The 23,049-nt window shown below is 40.5% G+C and overlaps 1 protein-coding gene across 1 annotated transcript in view; it reads left to right on the top strand.

The window, feature by feature from the left end:
- Positions 1-23,049, top strand: part of Flt1 (fms related receptor tyrosine kinase 1) — a 201,730-nt gene that overhangs the window by 151,361 nt on the left and 27,320 nt on the right. The window contains exons 17-21 of the mRNA XM_048800762.1: positions 5,934-6,040; positions 10,303-10,435; positions 14,824-14,928; positions 19,030-19,143; positions 21,180-21,268. Of these exons, the coding sequence (XP_048656719.1) occupies positions 5,934-6,040; positions 10,303-10,435; positions 14,824-14,928; positions 19,030-19,143; positions 21,180-21,268 (548 nt within the window). The remainder of the gene's footprint in view (positions 1-5,933; positions 6,041-10,302; positions 10,436-14,823; positions 14,929-19,029; positions 19,144-21,179; positions 21,269-23,049) is intronic.

Here is a 23,049-nt window from a genome sequence, read left to right as displayed (position 1 = left end):
AAAAAGAAGAAGAAACTAAAGAAGCTTACTAACCCTTAGAGGATTGTTTTAAGGATTAACATAGTTAATATAGTATATATCCTATGATAAAAAAGGTTATAAGTTATTAGCTAACATTATTGTTTATTAATATGATGTACGGATCCCATTTCAATACAACTTTCTGTATTTTACTCTTCTGAACTTAGCCAGTAAATCACCCAAGTGGTGTTCCAAACCACACAATTCCTGTTTGGCTGAGGGATTTGGTTTGTGGTATTAAAAACTAATGTCATAAATAGCAATTTTAAACATATTTACCTAAATTACTCTTGAAAATGTACTTCAAATTTAATCTGAATACAGTATTTCCACACATCTGTCCTAAGATGGATTCCAAATCAGCATTAACAGGTTCCTAAAAAACCTCAAAGTAAAATAACAATAGAGCCAGAGAATAAAACTAAACTACCCTGTGTTGTCATGCAAATTTCGCAGGAAGGTGGTAGCTCAGCAGTCTGCAGAAAATGATGGATACTTGGGTCAAATCTAATTAGTTTTAGGGGAAAAAAAAAATTGTGATACACGCTGTATGTTTGGATGGTTGGAAAAAATAAATCTTGCCCTGGTGGACTTAAAAGTGATAAAGGGGGAAAAAAAGGAACAGAGGAAGCCTACCAGGTAGGGGCTGTTATCCCTGCTTTTTATGAATCTGGAAATGGATGCAGAGTCCTTGATCTACAAATTGGCTACTCAAAGGGTCACATGATGGCTTCTTGCCCATTCTTGATGAAATGTGTACTTAGTCCCTAAGTCAAGGCAGGTGCTGGGGGCCAAGGTACCCGGGTGGTTTGCTTCTTGGGAAACCATCTGGAGCCCACTGGCTCTATTTTCTGGGACTCTAGCAGTTGGGTGCCACACAGTGCCAGGGCTGTATGTTGCTGCCAGACCACATAACTCAGGCCACGTGTACAAGAAGCCTCCATCACCATCAGAAAGGCTCAGGCCACTGCGCAGCTGCAGAGACCCTAGACAAGACACAGCACACTTCAGAATTCAAAAAACCCTGCATGGAACCTGCCCTTCCTATTTCTGAAGGAATGACATGAAGCCTGAGAGGACGACTTACATGGAACACTGTACGATAACATCAGCAATCTGTAATAAAAGGCACAATTACCACATACTCTTCAAATTAGTTATATTCTTCTAAGTATCCCAAATAAAAATAGTCCTGTACTGTGTCTTGAAGCTGGCCTTTGACACACATCACATGGGAGTGATGTCCCTGAGACCCAGCACAGGCTTCTAATTATTATCAAATCCCACCCACATTTCCGCTGGCCTCCTTTCCCCTGCCATGCACAGCTGGGCTATTTCATGCACTGAGCTCATAAGCTGTCATTGGTAAGTGAAGCTGGATGTAGTCAGGCCAGTATATATATATGGACATCTGACTGCAGAGAAAACACCTAAGGGCTTATTATTTAAATCAGCCTGTGAGCATAGGATATCCTGCTGGTGGCATTTCAAATGGATAGAGATACAGCTATCAAAGGGGATACAGCACAGATGCTACATCATAGACTGTAAAATTCTTTGTTTTATTTATATTTTTATGAAGTAGTACTGAATATTATCAATATAAGTAGGTCTTTCTTGCCTAATACATGTTCATCTTGAAGATAATTTCAAAGAGCTGATTCCTTAACTGTGTTTGTACACAAATATAGTCAAGTCCTTCTGAGAGGAATTTTGCTTGAGTAAGGACTGTGGAATCAGACTTTGGGGGTCAGCTTCCTGCCCCATAGAATGCAGTGGGAAAGTTCCTACAACCAGAGGGGGCCTCTCACAGCACATTCCAGGCGGGAAGCATCTGCAGAGGTTCTATGAAGACAGTGCCATGTCTCAAGATGCTATCAGCATTTGTGACAGCCAAAGCCACTGTGCCATGCCCTGAGAAGATCCAAATCAAATTCCATAAACTTATTATTTGCAGCATAAGCAAGGGTGTGTGCACACATGTGTGTGGATGTGTGTGTCCATATAGCAATGCAGCATTAGGCCTTACACTGTAGAAGAAATCCACACTCCTGAGTTTACAATATTCCCACCATCAGGACGCACAGTGAGAGAAAAGCTTATCTTACTTTGAAACCTCTATAAGGAAGTTGTTCTCAATCTCATGAGGTTCAGGGAAACTTAACCACAAGTTGACAAAAAGACAAATGAAGCCAAATTCATGAGTTCACTTGACACTATTTTCAGGCTGTCTCCTATTTGCCAGGCACTCTTCCAAAAATGGGATACAGCAGCAAAAAGAAAACCATGATCCTACATTCTGTTGTTTCACTGAGAACTCTGAACATGCTCATCAGTTCAGATCTGAACACCAACCACACCCTCTCTCTTACCATTATATACCACTTCCTGGAATAAATCTGGGACACAAGTGGTGGTCCACATACTTACTAAATTAATATGTGGGAACAGGGATTTATTGTTGTTGTTTTGTTGTAGTTTTTGGTACAAGGGATTGAACTCAGGGGAACTTAACAGCTGAGCCACATCCTCAGTCCTTTTTTTTTCTGTTTTGAGACAGGGTCTCACTAAGTTGCTTAGAGCCTTGCTAAATTGCTGAGGCTGGTTTTGAACTTGCAATCCTTCTGCTCTCAGTATCCAGAGCTGCTGGGATTATAGATGTGTACCACCATGCCCGGCAGACCAGGGATTTGACCTTGAACTCACGAAAGCCTCATGAAACTCTTTGGAGACAAAAAAAGCAAAATAATAATTTATCCATTCATCTGAGGAGTTGTATGAATAAGATGAATAAGACATGGCCTCAGCTGGAAAGCTTGGGAGAAAAAGTATGGAGATCCAGAAGAGCTAGTGTACTATGTATTTATTTATTTAGGTACTGGGGATTGAACCCAGGGGCTTTTAGTCACTGAGCACCACCCCCAGCCCTTTTTAAATTTTTTTTTTTTTGTAGTTGTAGATAGATAGAATGCCTTTATTTGTTTATTTTTATGTGCTGCTGAGGATCGAACCCAGCACCTCATGCATGCTAGGCAAGCTCTCTGACACTGAGCTATAGTCCCAGCCCACTGAGCCCCCTTTTTATTTTGAGACAGGGTCTCGATAAATTGCTTGAGGACCTTGCTAAGTTGCTGAGGCTGGCTTTGAACTTGCAATCCTCCTGCCTCAGCCTCTTGAGCCCCTGAGATTATAGGCTTGTGCCACTGTGCCTGGCAAGCTAGTGCATTTAAAAAGTGGTAAGTATTTTGGAGCAAGTGGGAGGGCAGCAGGAGGTGAAACTAAAGAGATAGCCAACATTGAACATAAATAACCTAAGCATTTCAAGTTTTGTTTTTGATTTTGTCTTTGTTTTTAATTGAGGTACTTCTCACGCATGCTGGGCAAGAAGTCTGCCACTGAGCCAGACCTCCAGTTCAGGATTTGGATTTCTATCTTGGTGATGACGGAGAGCAAATGCTGAAACTAAGGCAGAGGAGTAACCAGACTGAATTTGTGTTATGGGATTACCACTCTGGCTGCAGAGGTGGAGAAGACACAGCAGACAGTTAAGGCTAGGTGGGAGACTACCACAGTGGTCCAGATGAGAACTGTTAAGGCCTTACTTTTAGACGGTGACAATGGGGAGGAGAGGAGATGACAAATTCAAAAGCTGTGGAAACAGAATGGGAAGGAGTCTGTGAGGGACTGCATGGAAAGAAAATGCCAATTTCCCCTCTATACTAAAAGACACTTTGTGGCGGAGAATGAGGCCTATAGGAAGTGATTAATATGCACTTGTAAAGGCCAAAAAGATAAGAAAGGAGGAGGAAGTGGCATGCTCTTGAAGGCATGGCGGTTAAACATGCAGAGTCAGATAACCTAGGTTAAAATCACAACTTTCAGGCTGTGTGACTTTGGGGAAATGGCTTAATCTCACTGTTTCAATTTCCTCACTCATAACATAGGAATAATCTAGTTTGTGGGACTGATGTGCTGGCAAATGGATGCATGCCCATTCTACTCAATATTATCGTTTTGCTATCTGCAGGATTCTAACGTGTGTTTGCTATGATTCAGGATAAAAAAAAAAAAAAACTCCAATGACTCCAAATGTCTGCAACATTTAGTTTTAACCATCATGCAATACATAGTTCTCTATGCTTTGGTCCTTTTCTGTGACCTGTATCATACTGCCCTATCATCTCCCAGGTCTGGGTCTTACACCATTCCTGTTTCCTATCCTGCCTTCCCCTGGTGTTTTACTTAGCTTTTTCACTGATGTAACTAAAAGATCTGACCAAAACAGTTACAGAGGAGAAAAGGTTTGTTTAGGGGCTCATGGCTTCAGAGTTCTTAGTCCACAGAAGGCTGACTCCATTCCTTAGGGCTCGAGGTGAGGTAGAATATCATGGTGGGAGAATGTGGTGGAGGGAACTCATATCATGGTGATCAAGGAGCAGAGACTCCAAGCTCCAGATACAAAAAATACACCCCACAGCCACACCCCCACAGTGAGCCACTTCCTCCAGCCACAACCCCACCTACCTCCAGTTACCACTCAGTTAATCACATCAGGGATTAATTCACTGATTAGGTTAAGGCTATAGCCCAATCATTTTTCCTCCAATCCTCTTGTATTGTCTCATATGTGAGCTTTTGGGAGACACCTCCTATCCAAACCATAATACCTGCCTTAATCTCTGCACATCATAATCCTTTTCAAATACCACTTCTTCTGGAAAACATTACATTTAGAATCTCTGAAGCTTTTAAAAATCAAATTTCTCTGTATTTGCCTTAAGTCTCCTGGTTAGGTCTGAATGGGCTTCTTGGCAGTGGCAACTCTCCCTTACTCATTTTCCCTATTTCCTATGGCACCTATCTTTGCTTTAGCAAGATTTAATACATCTTTGTTGAACTGAAGTTGGGACCTACAAGATGAAGCATTTATGAAATTGAGATTACTACCACTTACTTCACAGTTCACAGGGTGGTTGTGAGTGCTTGGCATATAAAAGTATCATCATTCACATCATCATTTCTAAGAAGAAAAAGTTTCACTTGTTCTTGGCCTACCATAATATAACCTGTCTCATTTTAATGAGTTGGAGGATAATGGCATTATTTTAGAATTCCTGGAAAATTGTCCACCAGAGTCAATACATAGGGAACCACAACTGTGGCCCACCAGGGATTCGTTCCTTAACAAATACTGGAGGCATCGCTTAAAGACTATGCATTTTTTTATTTTCAGTCTTGAAGGATTCGTGCTCAGCTCTTGTTCTCTATAATCTTGGGAAATGAGGTGACTGGGAAGGATACAGCAATCACCTCCTCTCACCTTAGCCCATGCAAGCCAACTACTGATGAGGTTTGAAATAGAGCCCCAGCTGCAGGGAGCAGGACTGTGGGTGGTTTGGACTGGCTTCTCCAAAAGGACCAAGCAGGCAATCGTGACAGTCCTTGAGTTTTATTTTTATTTTTTAAATCTACTTTGAAGAATTTTGTGAGTCCCAAAGGAACTCTTTTATGTCATTTTTTTTTCTTTTTCTTTAGAATTTCCTCTAAAACCCATCAGGGAGATTTAACATATTCCAGATTTAGCACTTTAATGGGCTTTTGTTTCTGCCTTAATTTTTCCCCATTTTTAATTTTTCCTCTGATTTTTAATTAGCTATCTCTGGGATTACAGAGTTTGCAAACTCAACAGCAGAATTTCCGGAAAGTCTTTCATGTATGAGTTCATTATGGTAATACTGTGTACCCTGCCTCACTCAGAACATAAGTCTCAGTCTCTGAGGCTCATTCTGCACCAGCAGACTGTGTTCACCAGGATAAACCACTTAGGGGCACTGGCCTTTTAACAAAGGCGCAAAAAAACTTAGTTTCAGTTCATCTTTTTAGCATCATCTTGGTAATTTTTCTCTCTCTAGGAACCTCAGACAAGTCTAATCTGGAGCTGATCACTTTGACATGTACCTGTGTGGCTGCGACCCTCTTCTGGCTCTTGTTAACTCTCTTTATCCGAAAGCTGAAAAGGGTAAGAACATATCAGATGAAGTTCTCTGCTCCTTTTTACATAATATTCTAAACTGCCTGATCTGCTGTCTAGAACAAGTACTACACAATGTTAGACTCTCTTCTTTCCCTTCCTTCTAGTTCCTATCTCTGATATGATGAACACTGAAACAAGATAATGAAAATATCTTTAGACAGTGGTGTGTTCAAATGAAAGGCTAAAACAATGAACAGATAAATATTTCTCAGGAACAGAAGGATGTCTTTAATCTAAAAAGCTTGTAATTAAGTCTTCTTTGTTTTGTTTTTGGTGATAGGGACTTTGCACATGCTAAGCAGGCATTTGCACATGCTAAGCAGGCATTCTACAACTGATCTATACTCCCAGCCCTGTAATAGTGTCTCTAAGTTAAATTGAGCTTGGGTTCTGTAAATTCTTCATTGCCTTCATCTTACACTCTGCTAAAAAAATAAAAGTAAAATTAAAACCCACCTTTGATTTGGCTCTCATAACATCACAATAAGGACACTTTTGTTCCAATACCGTTTGGATCCCACCATAACATTGTGTCCAGTTGGAACTCAGAACATCAGAGTTCTACAATTAGACCTGCAATACAACCTGCTTCTCTATGATGCAGTGGGAAGACTAACATTCATGCCTCAGATATTCACTGTCACCTCGTTGGGTGCAGAGTGCTAGGCTCTGTTCCAGGCTCTCTGGTGACAGTGAAAAGAAAATGCTACAGTGTGCAATCTGGGAAGAGACTGACTTGAATCAACCACACAAATTTCAAACTGCAACTCTTATGCTAGCGGAATGATGTCTAAGAGGGGCAGTCAGGCAAAGAATAGAGGGAAGAGTGTTGAAAACAGAGGGGAAAACACGTCTGAGGCTGGGGCAAGGGAAGGGAAAATAATGAGAATGAGACTAATAAGAGGTCCAGTAGGACTTCAGTGGTGAGAGCAAATAGCATAAGATATGAGGGTAAGCTGGCAAGGCCAGGACCGGGCCGCAAAGGCTGGTTAGGGAGGGACTTGTAGGCCATAGTAAGAAATCAAGTCTGTATTCTAAATGCTATGTCAAGGGCTGGGATGGTGGCTCTGCAATAAAGCGATTGCCTACCGCGTGTGAAGCCCTGGGTTGAACCTCAGCACCACATATAAATAAATATAAATAAATATAAATAAATTTTAAAAAGGTATTGTGTCCAATTATAACTAAAAAATAATTTTTTTTTTTTTAAAAATAAGCTATCAAGCCTTGTGGATGGAGGGATGTTAGGCAAAGGTTGGGGATGGTAAGTGTGACAGATATACATCTAGAAAGATTATTTGGGCTTCAGTGGGGAGAATGGACCAAAGGAGCGAGAGTGAATAGAAAGGCACCCAGGAGAAGACTTACAATAAATAGTTAAAGTAAGAAATGATGGTAGGGATGACCAAATGATTAAAGTTGAGAAATATTTAGGAGGTAGAATGAATAGGACTCAAGAAGGGTCAAGGAAACCTTTCTAGAGATTAACCCTTATTAATGTGACAGGTCTCGTGGGAAGCTGTTTATGTAGCATCTCAGTTAATCCTTTCCAAAATATTATTCTCATTTATAGATAGGAAACTGAGGCTCAGAAAGATAAGAAAACTGGTTTAAGTTACTATAATTAGAGCTTAGTTTTGAACACAGGCTCTTTGATATTCAAAACCCATAAGGCACACTTGATAACGTTGGTATGAGAGGCAAAGCTAGGCACCACCCTCATTGGTAAATGTGTAACATCAGGTTTTTGTTTGATTGGTTTTAAGACATGACAATTAAGGCCACTGCTTTTGAAGAAAACAAGGTCACACAATAGTTTTGAAAGGCGAGACATATCACATAGGGAAATACATCTAACAAAGGCAAAGCTTGCCAAGTCTGTAAGAGAGGTACAAAGCTATAGGAGTTCAAAGGAGGAGAGCCGGGAGAAAAGACCTCAGAGAAAGCGATGCTTGAAATGACTTTGAAGGTTGTAGCTTGAAGGAAAGAAGCAGAAAAACACAGCTGACTCCACCCCTTTCTTATTCCCCAGATTGGGGAAGCAGTCTGGTTATTCAGCATAAGGGAAGACAGAGGAAATACTACTAGAATAATAAATTTAGACCATATTACAGAGGTTCCTTCTATTTCTAAAATTCTGTGAAATTTTGATGATGGGAAGCAAAAGATCTTTATCCCCAAAACAGAATGCCTCTAAAATTTGTGGGAGGCGAAGAGAATAAGGCACCAAAAATATTTCCATGTGGTTTCTCTAACTGCAATATCAATTTCTCACCAATAAAAACTATATCTTATCTTATTATCCCCACTCTGCTATACCAGGGTTAAAATTGTAACTAACATTTATTAATGCTTACTATAAACTGGGTCCTGTTCTAACAACTATACATGGACTGTTTCATTTGATATTCACAACCCCGGGAGATCGGTACAATTATTTTCACTATTTTCCAGATAAAGAAACTAAGTAAGCTTAGAGAGGTTAAACAACTTGCCCAAGGTTATGTGACTGCTCAAAGGTTGAGCTGTGACTCAAACCCATGCAGTCAGCCTTCAAGCCAAGCACCTAGTGGCTGTTCAGTGTTACTGTCAATTGAGAGAATAAATATTTTGTCAACTAACATTTTACTATCATGCTGCCCTCAAAGCCCTTGCTTAACATCTGTGTGGTGTTTTGTCTCATCTGCCATATTGAGATAAACCATAAAATTCCGTAACTATCACATGGGAACACTATCTCCAGTTGCCCAATTCTCAGCCCCTGTCAACATTACTGCCAATGCTTCCACACTTCCTACATAAACCCAATATGCCCCGTGCCAGGTTCCAGCTATCCTATTCTCTTTGAAGGCTGGAGACTGTTTTTCATAGCCTTGGCTATATTGAACATAAAAGCTAATCCAGTAACTTCTCTCATGAGCACCCAGCACCCTGAACTAAAATTTATACTGATCTACAGGCTTTCAGATTGATAAACCTTTACAGTCTAACACCAATGACAAATGCTATTAGTGACAAATGTGCTCTATATCTTTGATTTCTACTATTTATGGAGGCCAGGCAAACCTTTCTGCCTTGAACTATTTGTCACACATTTTCGTGATAATTGTTGTTAGAAGGAAAACGACTCCAAGTGATGGATTAGGTGAGCTGTAATGGCCCAGATCAGTGTGAGTAAGGACTGAAGAATGTAGTGGGTGTGAAATGGTATGTACAGAAGGGCTATCTTCTTCACTCCACCTCTCATTCCACTTGGGGAAAAGTCTGGAAAGCAGGGCCCCAAACCTCATTTAAATGAAATTTACATAACTTTTAGGCAAGAGTTATATGTGAAAGCCTGCTTCTTTCTGTCCTGCCCAAGAGCCTGCCCACAGAAATGCAAATATCGATTCTGCCACTTTTCCCATTAACAGGAAATATACACATCGACATAAATCTGACATTAAATGTAAGTCCAATTACCTATGGTCTGACATATAGGGTACTTTCTGAGCTTGATATGCATTACCAAGAAAGCAAGCACCTCATGGCAGATGCCTGTCTTAGATACTTGCTATCCTACCAAAAGCCAAATGAACTCAGAATGTGGTTGTGTTTAATGTGGTTGTGTTTTACCCCTTGACCTTTGAAATAATCAACTTCTATTTCTTACCAAAGGTTAGTCTTATTGTAATCTCACCAATGGATTGTATAGTGTTTTCCAGTAGCTGAATCAACTAAGAAGTCCAGTCTACTGAGGGTTTAAACACTTCATAAGCTATATGCTTTCACTACCCCACAGATCCTGCATTTACTTACCACTCTGGCCTTTCTTGTAAATGCAGAAAAGTCACAGTTCACCTTACTACTGGCCTATCTGTAATGTACATTCAGCTTGTACAGAATAGCCACAGAAAACTATTTTTAGTCATTGTTTGGGATGATTTTATAACAATAGCTTTGCATTTTTTAGAAAAACTACCACATAATTGTCTCAGAGCAAGCATGACATATAAGGTCACTAGAAAATTTGAGTATATTTTATACAAGATAGGATGGTAGAGCTAGTACTGCAGAAATGCTCATGAGAATAGTAAGGAGTTGTTTTGTGGAGACTGCACACTTTGGGGAGAGGGGTACTCTCTGGACCTGACCACATAGTTCCAACCAAATAACCCAAAGCAGCAGAAATATTATCTTCCATTTAAAATCTGAGGTTTTTCAAATTGTTTTCTTCTTGGTAACTTTGAGGTCTTCTTATTTTTCAGTCGTCTTCCCAAATAAAAACTGACTATCTATCAATTATAATGGACCCAGATGAAGTTCCCCTGGATGAGCAGTGTGAGCGGCTCCCCTACGATGCCAGCAAGTGGGAGTTTGCCCGGGAGAGACTTAAATTGGGTAATATACTTGTTCAACAGCCTCATGAACCTATCTGAGCCCCTACTTCATGCAGAACATTGTGCTTTGAGGGATGCAAAAGTAAATAAGTTGTGGGATTCTACCCTCCAGCTGTCCACAAACTAGCATGGGAGATGTACACAGAGGTCAAAAATCCTAATGGAATGCTGAGACAACAGTACAAGATGATAAGGGAGCACCTGTGTGTTCATTCAGTATTTCTTAAGCCCCATCTCTGAGCAGCAGATGCTAGTCTAAGCCCTGAGAATACAAAGGTATTTGGGTTTGGGTCTCCTCCCTCAAAGGGCTGGTATGGAGATAGATGCAAAATAGGTAAGTGAAGGGAAAGGGGGAAAGAGGAGCTCTCATGGGAGGCTTATAATTGCCAGCACTCTTAAGTAGAAACTATTGGGAAGTTAGCCACGTGAGTCCCAGAACATAATTCAGGATGGCAAGTAACAGTGAAATTAAACATTTGGTGAAAGAGTTGGTACTCTTCAAGGATGTGGCTCAAAACTTCTCTGCGCAAATTCCCAAATTATAACCTTGGAGTTTCCGGGAGTGTTGGGAACGTCCAGACAGAGTAGAAAGCCCTAGGGGATCATTTAAGTTTCATTTTTGAAGAGCACAAACTTGTTTTCCAGGTAGGGCAGATGCTGTAAACAGCAGACAAATGTGCTTTCCCTCAGCTTACCCCTAGTTCCTCCAACTCAGACGTCACAATGCACATTAATCTCCAACCCATGGTGCTACAAAACAACTGGAACCTCAATCACTCCTACCCAAAATGTTTGGACTGTGGCTTCTGAAAGTTTTCCACTTACTCCTGTGTATGCCAGAGTCATTAGTGGTTGGAACTAGGAAAACAGATTGTGAGTTCAGTGTTCCTGGAGTTTGTCACTCTCAGTGTGAAGAGCCCCTATTCCAAATCCAATGACTTGACCCCTCTCCCAAGCTATACTGGGGGCATGGATGGACAGAGAAGAGGGTAAAGTGGCTAGTCTTCCTTTTCTGTAGGGTCTTGAAATGTTCTGCTTGGTTTAAGAAAGGACAGCATCAGGTTAGGTTCTGTTTGGCTTGGGGAAAAAGTTTGAGAGACAGGAGAAAAGTCAGCAATGGCTACTGACAGGAAAAAAAAAAAAAAGCAATGAACTAAATTAAGTTAAGGGCAGGTGGCACACTGGATGAGTGCCTTTTGCAAGTCTAAATTACATGGCAGCTAGCCCAGCCCCTCAGTAACCTTGGCAGAGAACATCAGATCATTTTCCCACAAGCATGAGCCTCACTGCTTTCCAGAGTTACTAGTCACAAATATGCTTCTTCCAGGACAGGACACATGAGTTTTCCCTCCCGGCCCTTCATTCCTCCCTGGTATCACTGTGATCCATTGAGGGAGATTGTTAACCTTTCTCCTAGAATTCTCCTGGGGGAATAATCCCATTTCAGGCATTTTTTTTCCTTATTGAAAATCTTTCTTATCATTCTTTTCCTTTCTGGATTTGCCACATGCTATGATCTGGCTGGTTTCCATTTAACTGTCTTTAATGGGTAGGAGAAAGAATGTCAAGTCTAACTTTGTCTTTTAATGCATAGTGTGGCTGCAAGTTTACAGGAATGTTCCTCTGATTAACGTGGGAGCAAGGAGGCCCAAGACTTCTTTGTTTTGTAAGCCAAATAAGTGACAGAAAGTAATATGAAGTAACGTCTGGCAAGTGAAAGTAACCAAGATTATATCCAGATCGATGAAAAGAAAAGCTGCTTTGACGGGCAGAGTTACACTGGGACTGGAACTATAGAGAAAAATATAGACCAAGGAATGATTTCAGCTGTACCTGCTCTGTTGGTCACTATGAACAGCCTGGTGAGGGAAGGCAAAATTTATGGTAACTGATCGATGGATTCAGTTGGAGCCTGGGTCAAAGGTGCTGCTACCATTGAAACTCCTAAAACCCAAGAACAAAAAGAATCCAGCACCCCCCTCACTTTTTTTCATGATTTCTCATTAACCCTGGGAAAGAATTCAGCACCTCTAAATTTATCACAGAAATTAGGATAATGTCTGACATTGCATCTTTCTATTGGAAAATAATTTAAAGGCAGAATTACCTAATATGGGAAACCACACAGGGAGTCTCTGGGATTTGGCAAGTACACAGTGCCTGGACTGGTGTTGCATCTTTTGAGACCAACCCTCCCTGAATGCCAGAAAGCGGCCCAATTCTTGCTGTCCTGTACTCTCCCCAGAGTGGCCAGGAGTCCTGGATAGTCCAGGACATTCTTGGAGAAAATTCCAGTATTCTTGCATAGTATGACAATGACCTAACACATTTCTAAGCTAGTTTGTAGCATTCCAGGCACTACACTAAGGAGAATTTCAAGGGAAAGGGATGGAGAAAGGTCAAGTCCAGTGCAACTGTGCTCCCTGAAACTGGAACCATGGGTCTGCAAAAGAATTCCAACACATCAGATGATTAAAGAGTCCATAATAGCTTCATGCTGTTTTATGAGGCAGCAATCAACTTCCAAGAGTATAAGTGAAAAGACTGAGAGAAGCCAAGTGAGAACCAATGTATTCTCACTGACAGACGCAAAGCCCCCAAACACTTGTTAAAACAAAATGTGTTATGATGGCTGAGAAGGGAATGCATGGGGGCGGAAGTTGTAGAAAGAGAAAGGATTCCATGTGCCCAGAACAGGCAAGGGTCTTAGGAGTGTGTGGAGAGACTATCACAACACTTTTCCTACTAGATGATGGAAGGCACACTGTGGAAGGAAAACACTGTTTTTTAACCCTAAATAAAGCAGATAATAAACCTCCAACTGAAATATAATTTTACCAATCTGGGAAAGACGTAATTTCCAAGTGCAGCACTTTCATGGTACACTGGATGCTTTTGTATTCAAACACAGGGTACCCGTTCTATTTCTTGGACAATTTTACATGAAGAAAAAACCAGAGACTGTATCTTTGCCCATGTTGCATGCTCTGGGAGGAATGGTATTCAGTAGTCACCACAGATGAACATCTGACCACAGGAAAAACATGTCATCTCACTACTGTTCCCCTCCTAAAGCAGAGCATGTCGCTCTGAGACAGAGAGAGACATCCACACAGAGGCACTTGTGATTATGCTGGTAACTGAAACTTTCCCATGTCCTAACTGGATGCCTGGGATGGGGGCAGTAGAAGAGATAAAGCAGAGGCAAGATGAAGACATTTTTGTCACAGAGAACTGTAACGATTCTAATACAATGAGGAAGTAGGAAAGCTTTATTACAAACCTTACAAGAAATTTAAAAATATACAAATGTATGTATGTGTATGTAAATGTGTGTGAATATGTGTGCATCAATCTCCTGGTCTCCATCCCACAGCCCCCTCTTGTTACCTATGACTGTATGAGACCTGCCTTACATAGCCCATGAATTTCTGAATTCTCTCCATTCTGCATCATCTGTACAAGGGACCTGCTCTACACCTGGCACTGGGTGAAGTACAGGAAAGGTTCAGACAGCATCCTTGCCCATCTGAGTCAACTTGGCTCACTGAAGGGTGGAGAAAGAAGCATATTAACAGTCATTATAGCATAAATAATGGGCACACAAAAGAAATCTTGCTTGGTTATTGAATCTGGTAACCATCTTTCTGGGAGTGAAACAAATTTCTATCATGTGTCTAGCATGAGGACTTGTAATGATCATATAATAATTGCCAGGGATTATTCTGTCTGGCAAGGATGTCTAAAAAATGACTTAGTATTTATTTTTTAAGTTATGAAGCATCATTATAACCCATGGCTACAACTACCATTCTTGATTTCTCCTTTTTTTGCTGAGAACAGAAGAATGACCTTAAGTGATAAGAAACAGGGGTTAGACCGATGTGATTCTGCAATCTGTATTTGGGGTAAAATTGGGAGTTCATAACCAACTTGAATCTAATGTATGAAATATGATATGTCAAGAGCTTTATAATGTTTTGAACAACCAATTAAAAAAAATTAAAAAAAAAAAAAAAAGAAACAGGGGTTAGGTTAAACATACAGAAGTTTTTTTTGGTGATGTTACTTAACAATGGAAGAGACCACTCAGGATTTGGTAGTGTCTCCTCTCTTGGAGGACTCTATGAAAAGGAAAATATTTACCTTCACTAAATACCTACCCTAGCTCTGAAGGATGCAGGAGCCTCAGAAGCAGAGGAAAAGAGCTAAGAGGAAGAAACCCCAGAAACATGTTCCTGATTATGTCTCCTTTAGGGTTAGTTCACTGGAGATTCATCCAAAGCTATAGCCTCACAAAACACAAAGGAAAAAGCACTTCCTTCTTGAAAAACACTTAAACTCACCTTGCTGGCTTGGCAATAAACCAATGTCTTCTTTTCACTGTAGGCAAATCGCTTGGAAGAGGGGCTTTTGGGAAAGTGGTTCAAGCGTCTGCATTTGGCATTAAGAAATCACCCACCTGCCGGACTGTGGCTGTGAAGATGCTGAAAGGTGTGTGTGCTGTCGTTTGGCTTTTGTCTGACTCATAATCTTTACACATTCCCCAACTTTTGGTGCAAGTTGAATATAGGAATAAACACAGCTATTTCTACTCTGGCAATATCAGTTTCTTCTACAGCTCCCTTTGTTCAAGGAGTTTTATTTTTTAATTTGTATTTGTTCTTTTTAGATTACATGACAAGAGAGTGTATTTTGACATATTATACATACATGTAGTATAACTTATTCTAATTAGGATTCCATTCTTGTGGTTGTACACAATACAGAGTTTCACTGGTTGTGTATTCACGTATTAACATAGGAAAGCTATGTCTGATTCATTCTACTGTCTTTCCTATTCTCATCTTCCCTCCCTTCCCTTCATTCCCCTTTGTCTAATCTAATAAACTTCTTCCCTCCCCCACCCCAAGGTGTTTTAGATTATGCTCACACTAGCTCAGAATAAACCTTGTCAGTGCTAACAATCCAGAACTGTCCATGGGAAAATGATCTCTGTCACCTTAAGATCTCTCTCTTCTCACATTTCAGACTAGACTAATAAGGACATACGCCCATTGTAACCATAGGTTCAAAGTGTTGACATGATCCACTATGACTGTAATGGAAACTTAGCTACACATCACAAATCCCAAAGGCTTAGCTTGAACTTGCCCTAACTATAAAGTGAAACTAGAATGCTAGAACAACTTAACTGATCAGAACTGTAAACTAATTTATACTGCCAAGCCCTATCAAAAAAAAAAAAATTTTTTTTCTTTAGAAATTAAATTTAAAAAGTCAAAGTATATCTAATGTTGAAAAATACATGATTCAAAAAAAAAAAAAAAGACAGGATTGAAAACTCAAAGGGCAGTCTTTAGCTTTCCAAAGTCTCCAAGATTTTGCCAGGATATTCTGAGGCACCGGAAGCAGTGGGACTAAGTAGGTACTTAGCATGAGCTTGAGGAGAGAAGGTTCAGTGCTTAGGGAGACTTCCAAGGTCTTACTCCTAATCCACCACTGCCACCATTACTTCAGAAGCCACCTCAGAAGGCTGTCCTCATCAGAGGAAAATTGATGAAACTCTATGAAACAAGGAGAGACCAAGTTTGGACAATAGGTACCAAAACTGACAGAAATAGTAAGTTCCAGTATTCTACAGCACAGAAAGGCAATTACAGTTCACAACAACTTATTATATATTTTATAAAGAAATAAAAGAGATGGGCTGGGTTGTGGCTCAGTGGTAGAAAGCTTGCCTTGCACATGTGAGGCCCTGGGTTCAAACCTCAGCACCACATAAAATAAATGAATAAAATAAAGCTTTTGTGTACATGTACAACTAAATATATTTTTTAAAAAAGGAAATAGAAGAGAGGAGTTCAGAGGTCCCCAACACAAAAGAAATCATAAATGTTTAGGGAGATAGAATGCTATTTACCCTGATTTGATTACTACACATTGTAAACATATATCAAATTATCACATTGTACTATTATGTGTGCTCCTCAAAAAATTGCTACAAAGAACCCGACAGCTCTAATTTGGAGTTTCGTATCCACAATCAGGACTTTTGTTCGGGGTGGACTACCCAGATGATTACAGGCATTTCTGTGAGAATATCAATGCCAGCATGCTCCCCCAACCCCGGCTGCTGAGGAGAAGTAGCATCAATGTGTCTATGTGAGAAGTAATAGACTAAACACTCTGTTAGGTTGAATCACACAAAATTTCTATTTTTCTTATTTTCTCTCACCAATCTTCTGAGGTAGATATTATTATTCCAAGTTGGTAGATGAGGCAACATGGTCCAGAAAGATTGGACAGCCTCTGCAAGGCAGCATAGCCCTTAGGGCAGAAACAATAAGGTCTGCACCAGCATTGACTGAATTGCTCTTTCCCTCACAACACAGTGCCACAAGAGCAGAGAACAGAGACCTAGCCTCCTGGAAATTGGCCCATTGCTCCCAAATCCTTCAAATGATCCCTGTTCCATTTCCCTGCTTACTTTCTCATATCACATCTAGGAGGCATGTCTAATGTCCACACTATTCTATCACACATCCAAGATCACACCTGTGGCCCTGCCTAGAAATGGAACCATCTGAGCAGTGGTTCTCACAGTATGGTCCTGGATAGCTATGTCAGCATTTCTGAGAAATATATCAGAAATGTGAATTCTCAGGATTGATGAGTTGGAAGGGAAAAGATTCTGACTTGAGATCTCTTTTAAAGACTCAGAGAATCTATTCTATGTCATACAGAAATCATATATGTATGGGGCTGGGGTTGTGGCTCAGTGGTAGAGCACTTGCCTAGCATATGTGAGACACTGAGTTCAATTCTCAACACTGCATATAAAATAAATAAAATAAAGATCCATCAACAACTAAAAAAAGAAATCATGTATGTAATCTTTAATATATCTTCCCTCCTACTTTTTTTTGATTGAAAAACATTTCCAAATCACCCACCCTATAAAATTCCTAAAAATTTTTTTTCATTAGCTTTCTTGCCTAATTGGTTGGCCATCTGTTTGGGGGAAAAATAGAAAAAGCAGAATGCCAAACAAAGGCCATTAGTAAAAAGCTCTTTCCAAGTGTCCCTGAATAAAACCTTAACGTATTAGGACCTTACATCCATGTCTGAAATGAGAAATCATGTTGTGTATTTATCCAAAAATATTTGTTGAGCATCTACTGTGAACCAACCCCTACCCCAGTGGGAGGCTTCTGGAGTTTATCTAGTTATTATTAAAAAATGATTTGTGCTTATGAAATACCACATCAGTATCTTCCATAATGCTCAGTATACACACCACCTTCAGCACTGTGACAGAAATACTTACACATGGATATAGAGTTTCTATTATAGCATTATTTGTAAAAGCAAGAACCTGTAGATGGATGACACACAGGCTTTCAATTACAGCAATATTTGTAACACCAAAAACACATAGACAGTTTAAATGCAGGAACATTGTTAACTGATTAAAAGGAATATTTTTTTTTTAAAAAGCGACTGGCCCAGCCTTGACAAACACAGAATAGAAATAATCTCTGATATATTAAAAAGAGGAGGAAAAAAATTAAATATATATGATCCAATTTATGTAAACCCTCAAAAAAATGAGATTTCATTGGGGTATATATAAGCACATAGGAAAAGATCTGAACTCAAATTATCAGCAGTAGCTACTTTTAGGAAGGTAAGTAGGCTGGAGTGACTTGTACTTTTTACTTTAGATCCTTTTACTCCTTATATTTTTGTTCTGTTTTTTCTTTGGGGGTTTTGTTGTTGTTGCTGGGGTTTGTTTTGTTTTGGTGCTGGGGATCAAACCCAAGGCCCCATGCTCTACCATCGAGCTTCCTCATATCTTTTTACTCCGATTCATATTATTGGACTATTTCATTGCCACAATACTTTAATATTCTGAAAAATAATTTTAGAATATTGAATGCCATAGAAATTAACCAATGAGAATAAACAGAAGAAACGAAATTTAGGCTTTAGACTGCTAATTCTCGGACTGATGTTGCTTATCTCTGAGTGAGAATGAACTTAGTCTAATGCTATGTATCCCCACAACCTAAGATAACTCTGTGAACTCCAAGTATGAAAGAATATAGGAAGAAAATAACACACTGCAAAGATGTTTGCAGAAGCAGCCATCCTGCCCTTGTCAGGCCCCTGGTGCTCCTCTGTGACTCCCCTGAGGACACAGTGAGACAAAAAGGGGAGGTGTGGATACATCCCCTGCCTAGAGGGTTCTCACTGCACCTGTTTCTGCTAGAAGAGATGCCTTTGGAAGGTACTTTCATGAAGTACCCAGCTTTTGTGTCAGCACACTGCTAAACACACTAGGTCCACCAAGAGGAAATGTCCAGTGACTAACCCCACCACAGCACTAGGCCTCACTGTAATCAAAAGGATGTTGGCTCAGGAGGGTGGGAGTAATAAAAACAGTTCGGAGACTTAGCCTTTCTGCAGAATGTAGTAGGGAAGTTAATGAAGTGACTGGCCCACCCTTAACAAACACAGAAGGCAGGAATGCCACCAGCGGAAGGAGCCCCATTGTCTTCTTGCCCTGACTCTTCCTTGCTTCTCACACAGAGGGGGCCACAGCCAGTGAATACAAAGCTCTGATGACTGAGCTCAAGATCTTGACCCACATTGGCCACCATCTGAACGTGGTTAACCTGCTGGGAGCCTGCACCAAGCAAGGAGGTAAAGGAGAAGTGGGGTGGGTGCTGATCCATCATTTCCCATACACAAGAACTCTCACACACAGCTTCTCCCTCACCTCCAGGAAAATGGCTTCTCAATAGATCCAGAAAAAATAGTCTATCCATTTATGGAAGGGTACTCCCATGCTAGAAATGCTTTCCCAGTACAGTTAATCCAAAATTTGGAAGAGGACCTCCTTTTAGATCTCCTTCAAGAGGGTCTAGGTCAAGTGGAAGGCATTTTTATTTCAGGATGACTAAGGTAAAGGTGTAAAAGAATGAATCACTACTGGTGGGATACCAGGAGGAAATAATGTGGGAGACAAACAAAAGGGCCCTTCCCTTCAGACCCACCATGCAGATAAACTTTATATCCTGAACCAAGGGACAGGAATAGGGTTGTGCCTTTTGACTGAGGGCTCCAGAAAGTTCCTGGAGATCTTTCTTTCCTCCTCGATGGCAAGGTCAATGGTTGGGTGTAGATGTGGACTCACTGCCAGAAAGAAAGGTGCAAAAAAAAAAAACCAAAAAAACAAAACTGTGCATACAAATGTTCTCCATGTTCCCAGTGCAGGAACTGGGGGGAAGGTGCATTGGGGAAGACGGTCTGTTAGGAGTGGTAATGGGTAGAAAGAGGAGTTGAGGGATGGAGAGGCCAGAAATACAGTCCTAGTCCCACCTGCTTCTTCATTATCCTTGATAAGCTTTTCTCCAGTTCCTGCTGCGGCAACCTCATTGTAGTTGCCTTGGCTTTGCACCTATAAAATGCATCAGGGCTAAGGAGACCACTCACCTCCTCGAAGGCTTCTGAGCCCTGGGCAGTTAGCCGTCAGTAATGCAAGCACCTACCGGGGCAAGAGAATTGCTGGACCCCTGAGACGAGATTTGCCGAGTCTTTTTTCTGGGTGGGGAGATGCACAGCTCTACAGGGACTTCCGCTCTGGTACCCTGAGGGAAGAGGAGGTGTTGTAAGGATTCCTAACAGACATTTTAAAACCAGAAAAGTCCTGATAGTAACAGAAAACTACTCTACCCGTATGAGCTATGTCCTCGGACGCCTTGAAGTGGTAGAGCGTCTGGGCCTCCGCGGGGCCTGCTGGCTACCAGCACGCAGCCAGCCCGCTGAAGCAGCTCTCGGTCACTTCCGGTTAGACCCGGAAGTAATCTTTGTGCTGCGGGGAGCCTGGAGCAGGCAAGAGCGGGCCTTCAAGCCACCACGTGGGACTCACGGGGCAGCTGGCTCCCTTCCCAACAGCTTGCTTCATTAGGCCAGTGGACAAGCTATGGCCAGACAGACAGAATGTTTTGAGTTTTTTAAGTAGTTGGGGCAAAAAAAAAAAGGTTGAAAAGGATGGTATTCTGTGACGTGGAAATATATGAAATTCAAACTTATATGTTCATAAAGTTTTATTGGAGAAAAGTCGTACTCCTTGAGTGTATTAACAAAAGCTGATTCCAGGTTACAAGGGTACAATTGAGGAGTTGGTTGGCCTGCGAAGTCTAAAATATTAACTATCTGGTACTTTGGCCTGCAAAGTCTAAAATATTAACTATCTGGTACTTATCATCCTCTGCTTTACTGCCTCACAAGTCCCTAGGCAAACTCAGTGTAGACACACCCAGACACCAATACTGGGAACAGACAGAACAGGTAGCCTATTTTCTGCCCTGGGAAGGAAAAAGAAACTGCTGAATGGTTCTGGGGCTGGTGTGACAGTAACCAGAGCCCCTCTTGCCAGGGTCTGGCTAATGGGTAGAGGGTGCCTGGCATTTGCCTCTCTTCTTTGTTCCTTTCTTTCTTCTGCTTTCCCTTCCTGCTCCTCCTCACACCTACCCTCATTTTTTATTGTATTTTTGAAAACCTTCTCAGGTTAAATTGCAGAAGTCACAGTGCTCATTCACAGCCTCTCATCCCTAAGTTGCATTCCTAGATCCACTAATAAAAGACAGGTTGGTTTGTGGTTTCTCAGTCCAACTGAAGGCTGACTAATGGCTGATTGACTTGGTGTGACTGAGCATGTGCTATTTTGGCTGCAGGGCCTCTGATGGTTATTGTTGAATACTGCAAATATGGAAATTTATCCAACTACCTCAAGAGCAAACGTGACTTATTCTTTCTCAACAAGGTAAGGATTTTAAAAGTGGAATTCTTTTTAAGGAAAGCAATGGGTTACCATTTAGGCTGTGGCAGCATAAAGCAGGAGAAATCTAGTTTGTTTCATTAATGAAATTAATTAAAACTCAATTTCTGCTCTTCTTTTTCTACATATTCCTTTCATGCTAATCTGTTATACTCTCTTATAGAGAGTGCAGACTATCATTTAATACCAGTGTATGCAGCAATAATTGGAAGTTACATGTACTAGCCATCTACCTAAATTCCTATTGAATATCTCGATAATTTTCTCTAAAACACACACACGAAACACACTTACATACAAACACACACATGCACAAATTACCTAGGTTTTTTTTTTTTTGAAAATGATCAAATATAGTTGCCTTCATTTATTAGAAATTAAAATACAATCACCTAAGAGACTTGTCTAGTCACCAGTAATGGGACCAGAGATTGAAATCATTCTGTTTACTTTCTACAGCTCTTTCTCCTACCTCTGACACTGTTACCACTCATGGCATCCCTAACTGACTCTGAATCAGACCTATCCATGAAATAAATACATAGGCCCAGTGACATGCACCTGTAATTTCAGCAACTCTGGAGGCTGAGGCAAGAGTATCACAAGTTCCAGGCCAGCCTGGGCAACTCAGTGAAACCCTGCCTCAAAATAAAAAGTAAAAAGGCTGGGGATGTGTCCCAGTGATAGAACACTTGCATAGAATATGCAGGTCCTACATTTAATCCTTAGCACTAAAAAAAAAAAAAAAAAAAAAAAACCTGAGTTCTGAGAGCAAGCAAGATTAAGAAATTACTGACTGAAAAAAAAACAACTTACTAAAACTTTGCAGTGTGTTAAATGGCACTAGTGCTGTGTCCTTCTTTAGACTAGATAAGCCAGGGGACAATAATTCAAAATTATTTACTAGTAATCATCAACAATAATGATAAAAACTTGTAGTGTTGAAGTTAAGCACTTGGACACCAGAATCAGACTTTCTGGATTTAAATTCTGTGCCTTCCTCTCACGAAATCTGGAAACTTGAGCAGATTACTCAATTTAACTAAGGAACTAACAGTTGAACCCAACTGATGGGATCGTTGGGAGAATGAAAATCTCTCTGTTAAGAACTCAAATAAATTTTAATAGTCATCATTGCCCCAAGGATTGAAAGATTGAGCACTAGGGGTGTGGCTCAGAGGTGGTATGTTTATCTAGTATTTGTGAGGCTCTGAGTTAAATCCCCAATACTTCGGGGGTGGGGTGCAGAGAAAGATTGGTTGTGTCCAACTTAATGCCACCGATCTATATGTGGATAAAATATCAGACATCTAAGGATGATGCCCTTTTCTGTCATATGTGCAAGTCTTCACACACATATAAGAATCACTGGACACAGCCAGGAGCAGTGGTGTATCCCTAGAGTCCCAGCTGCTTGGGATCTGAAGTAGGAGAAGCACTTAATCTTAGATGAATACAAACCTGGGAAACATAGTGAAACCCTGTCTCAAAGAAAAAACAAAACAAAAAAAAAAAACTAACCAACCAATCACTGGACAGCTGACCCATATACTCATCCCCCAAGCTTTGATCAAAACAAAGACACAGGTGTTCTACCAAACTGGCAATATGTATGCAAAAATATATTTTCCTTGGTTTTAAGCCAGACTCTAATTGGAATCTTGAAGCTGAAAGGGATCCTTGTGATCAGCTAGTTCACACTCTCTCTTTTATATATATATATATATATATATATATATATATATATATATATATATATATATATA

This window comes from Marmota marmota, unplaced genomic scaffold, assembly GCF_001458135.2.
Source record: "Marmota marmota marmota unplaced genomic scaffold, marMar, whole genome shotgun sequence".
In the NCBI taxonomy this organism is placed as follows: domain Eukaryota; kingdom Metazoa; phylum Chordata; class Mammalia; order Rodentia; family Sciuridae; genus Marmota; species Marmota marmota.
Note: the sequence above shows the minus strand (reverse complement) of the source record. Positions and strands in the feature narration are given on the sequence as shown.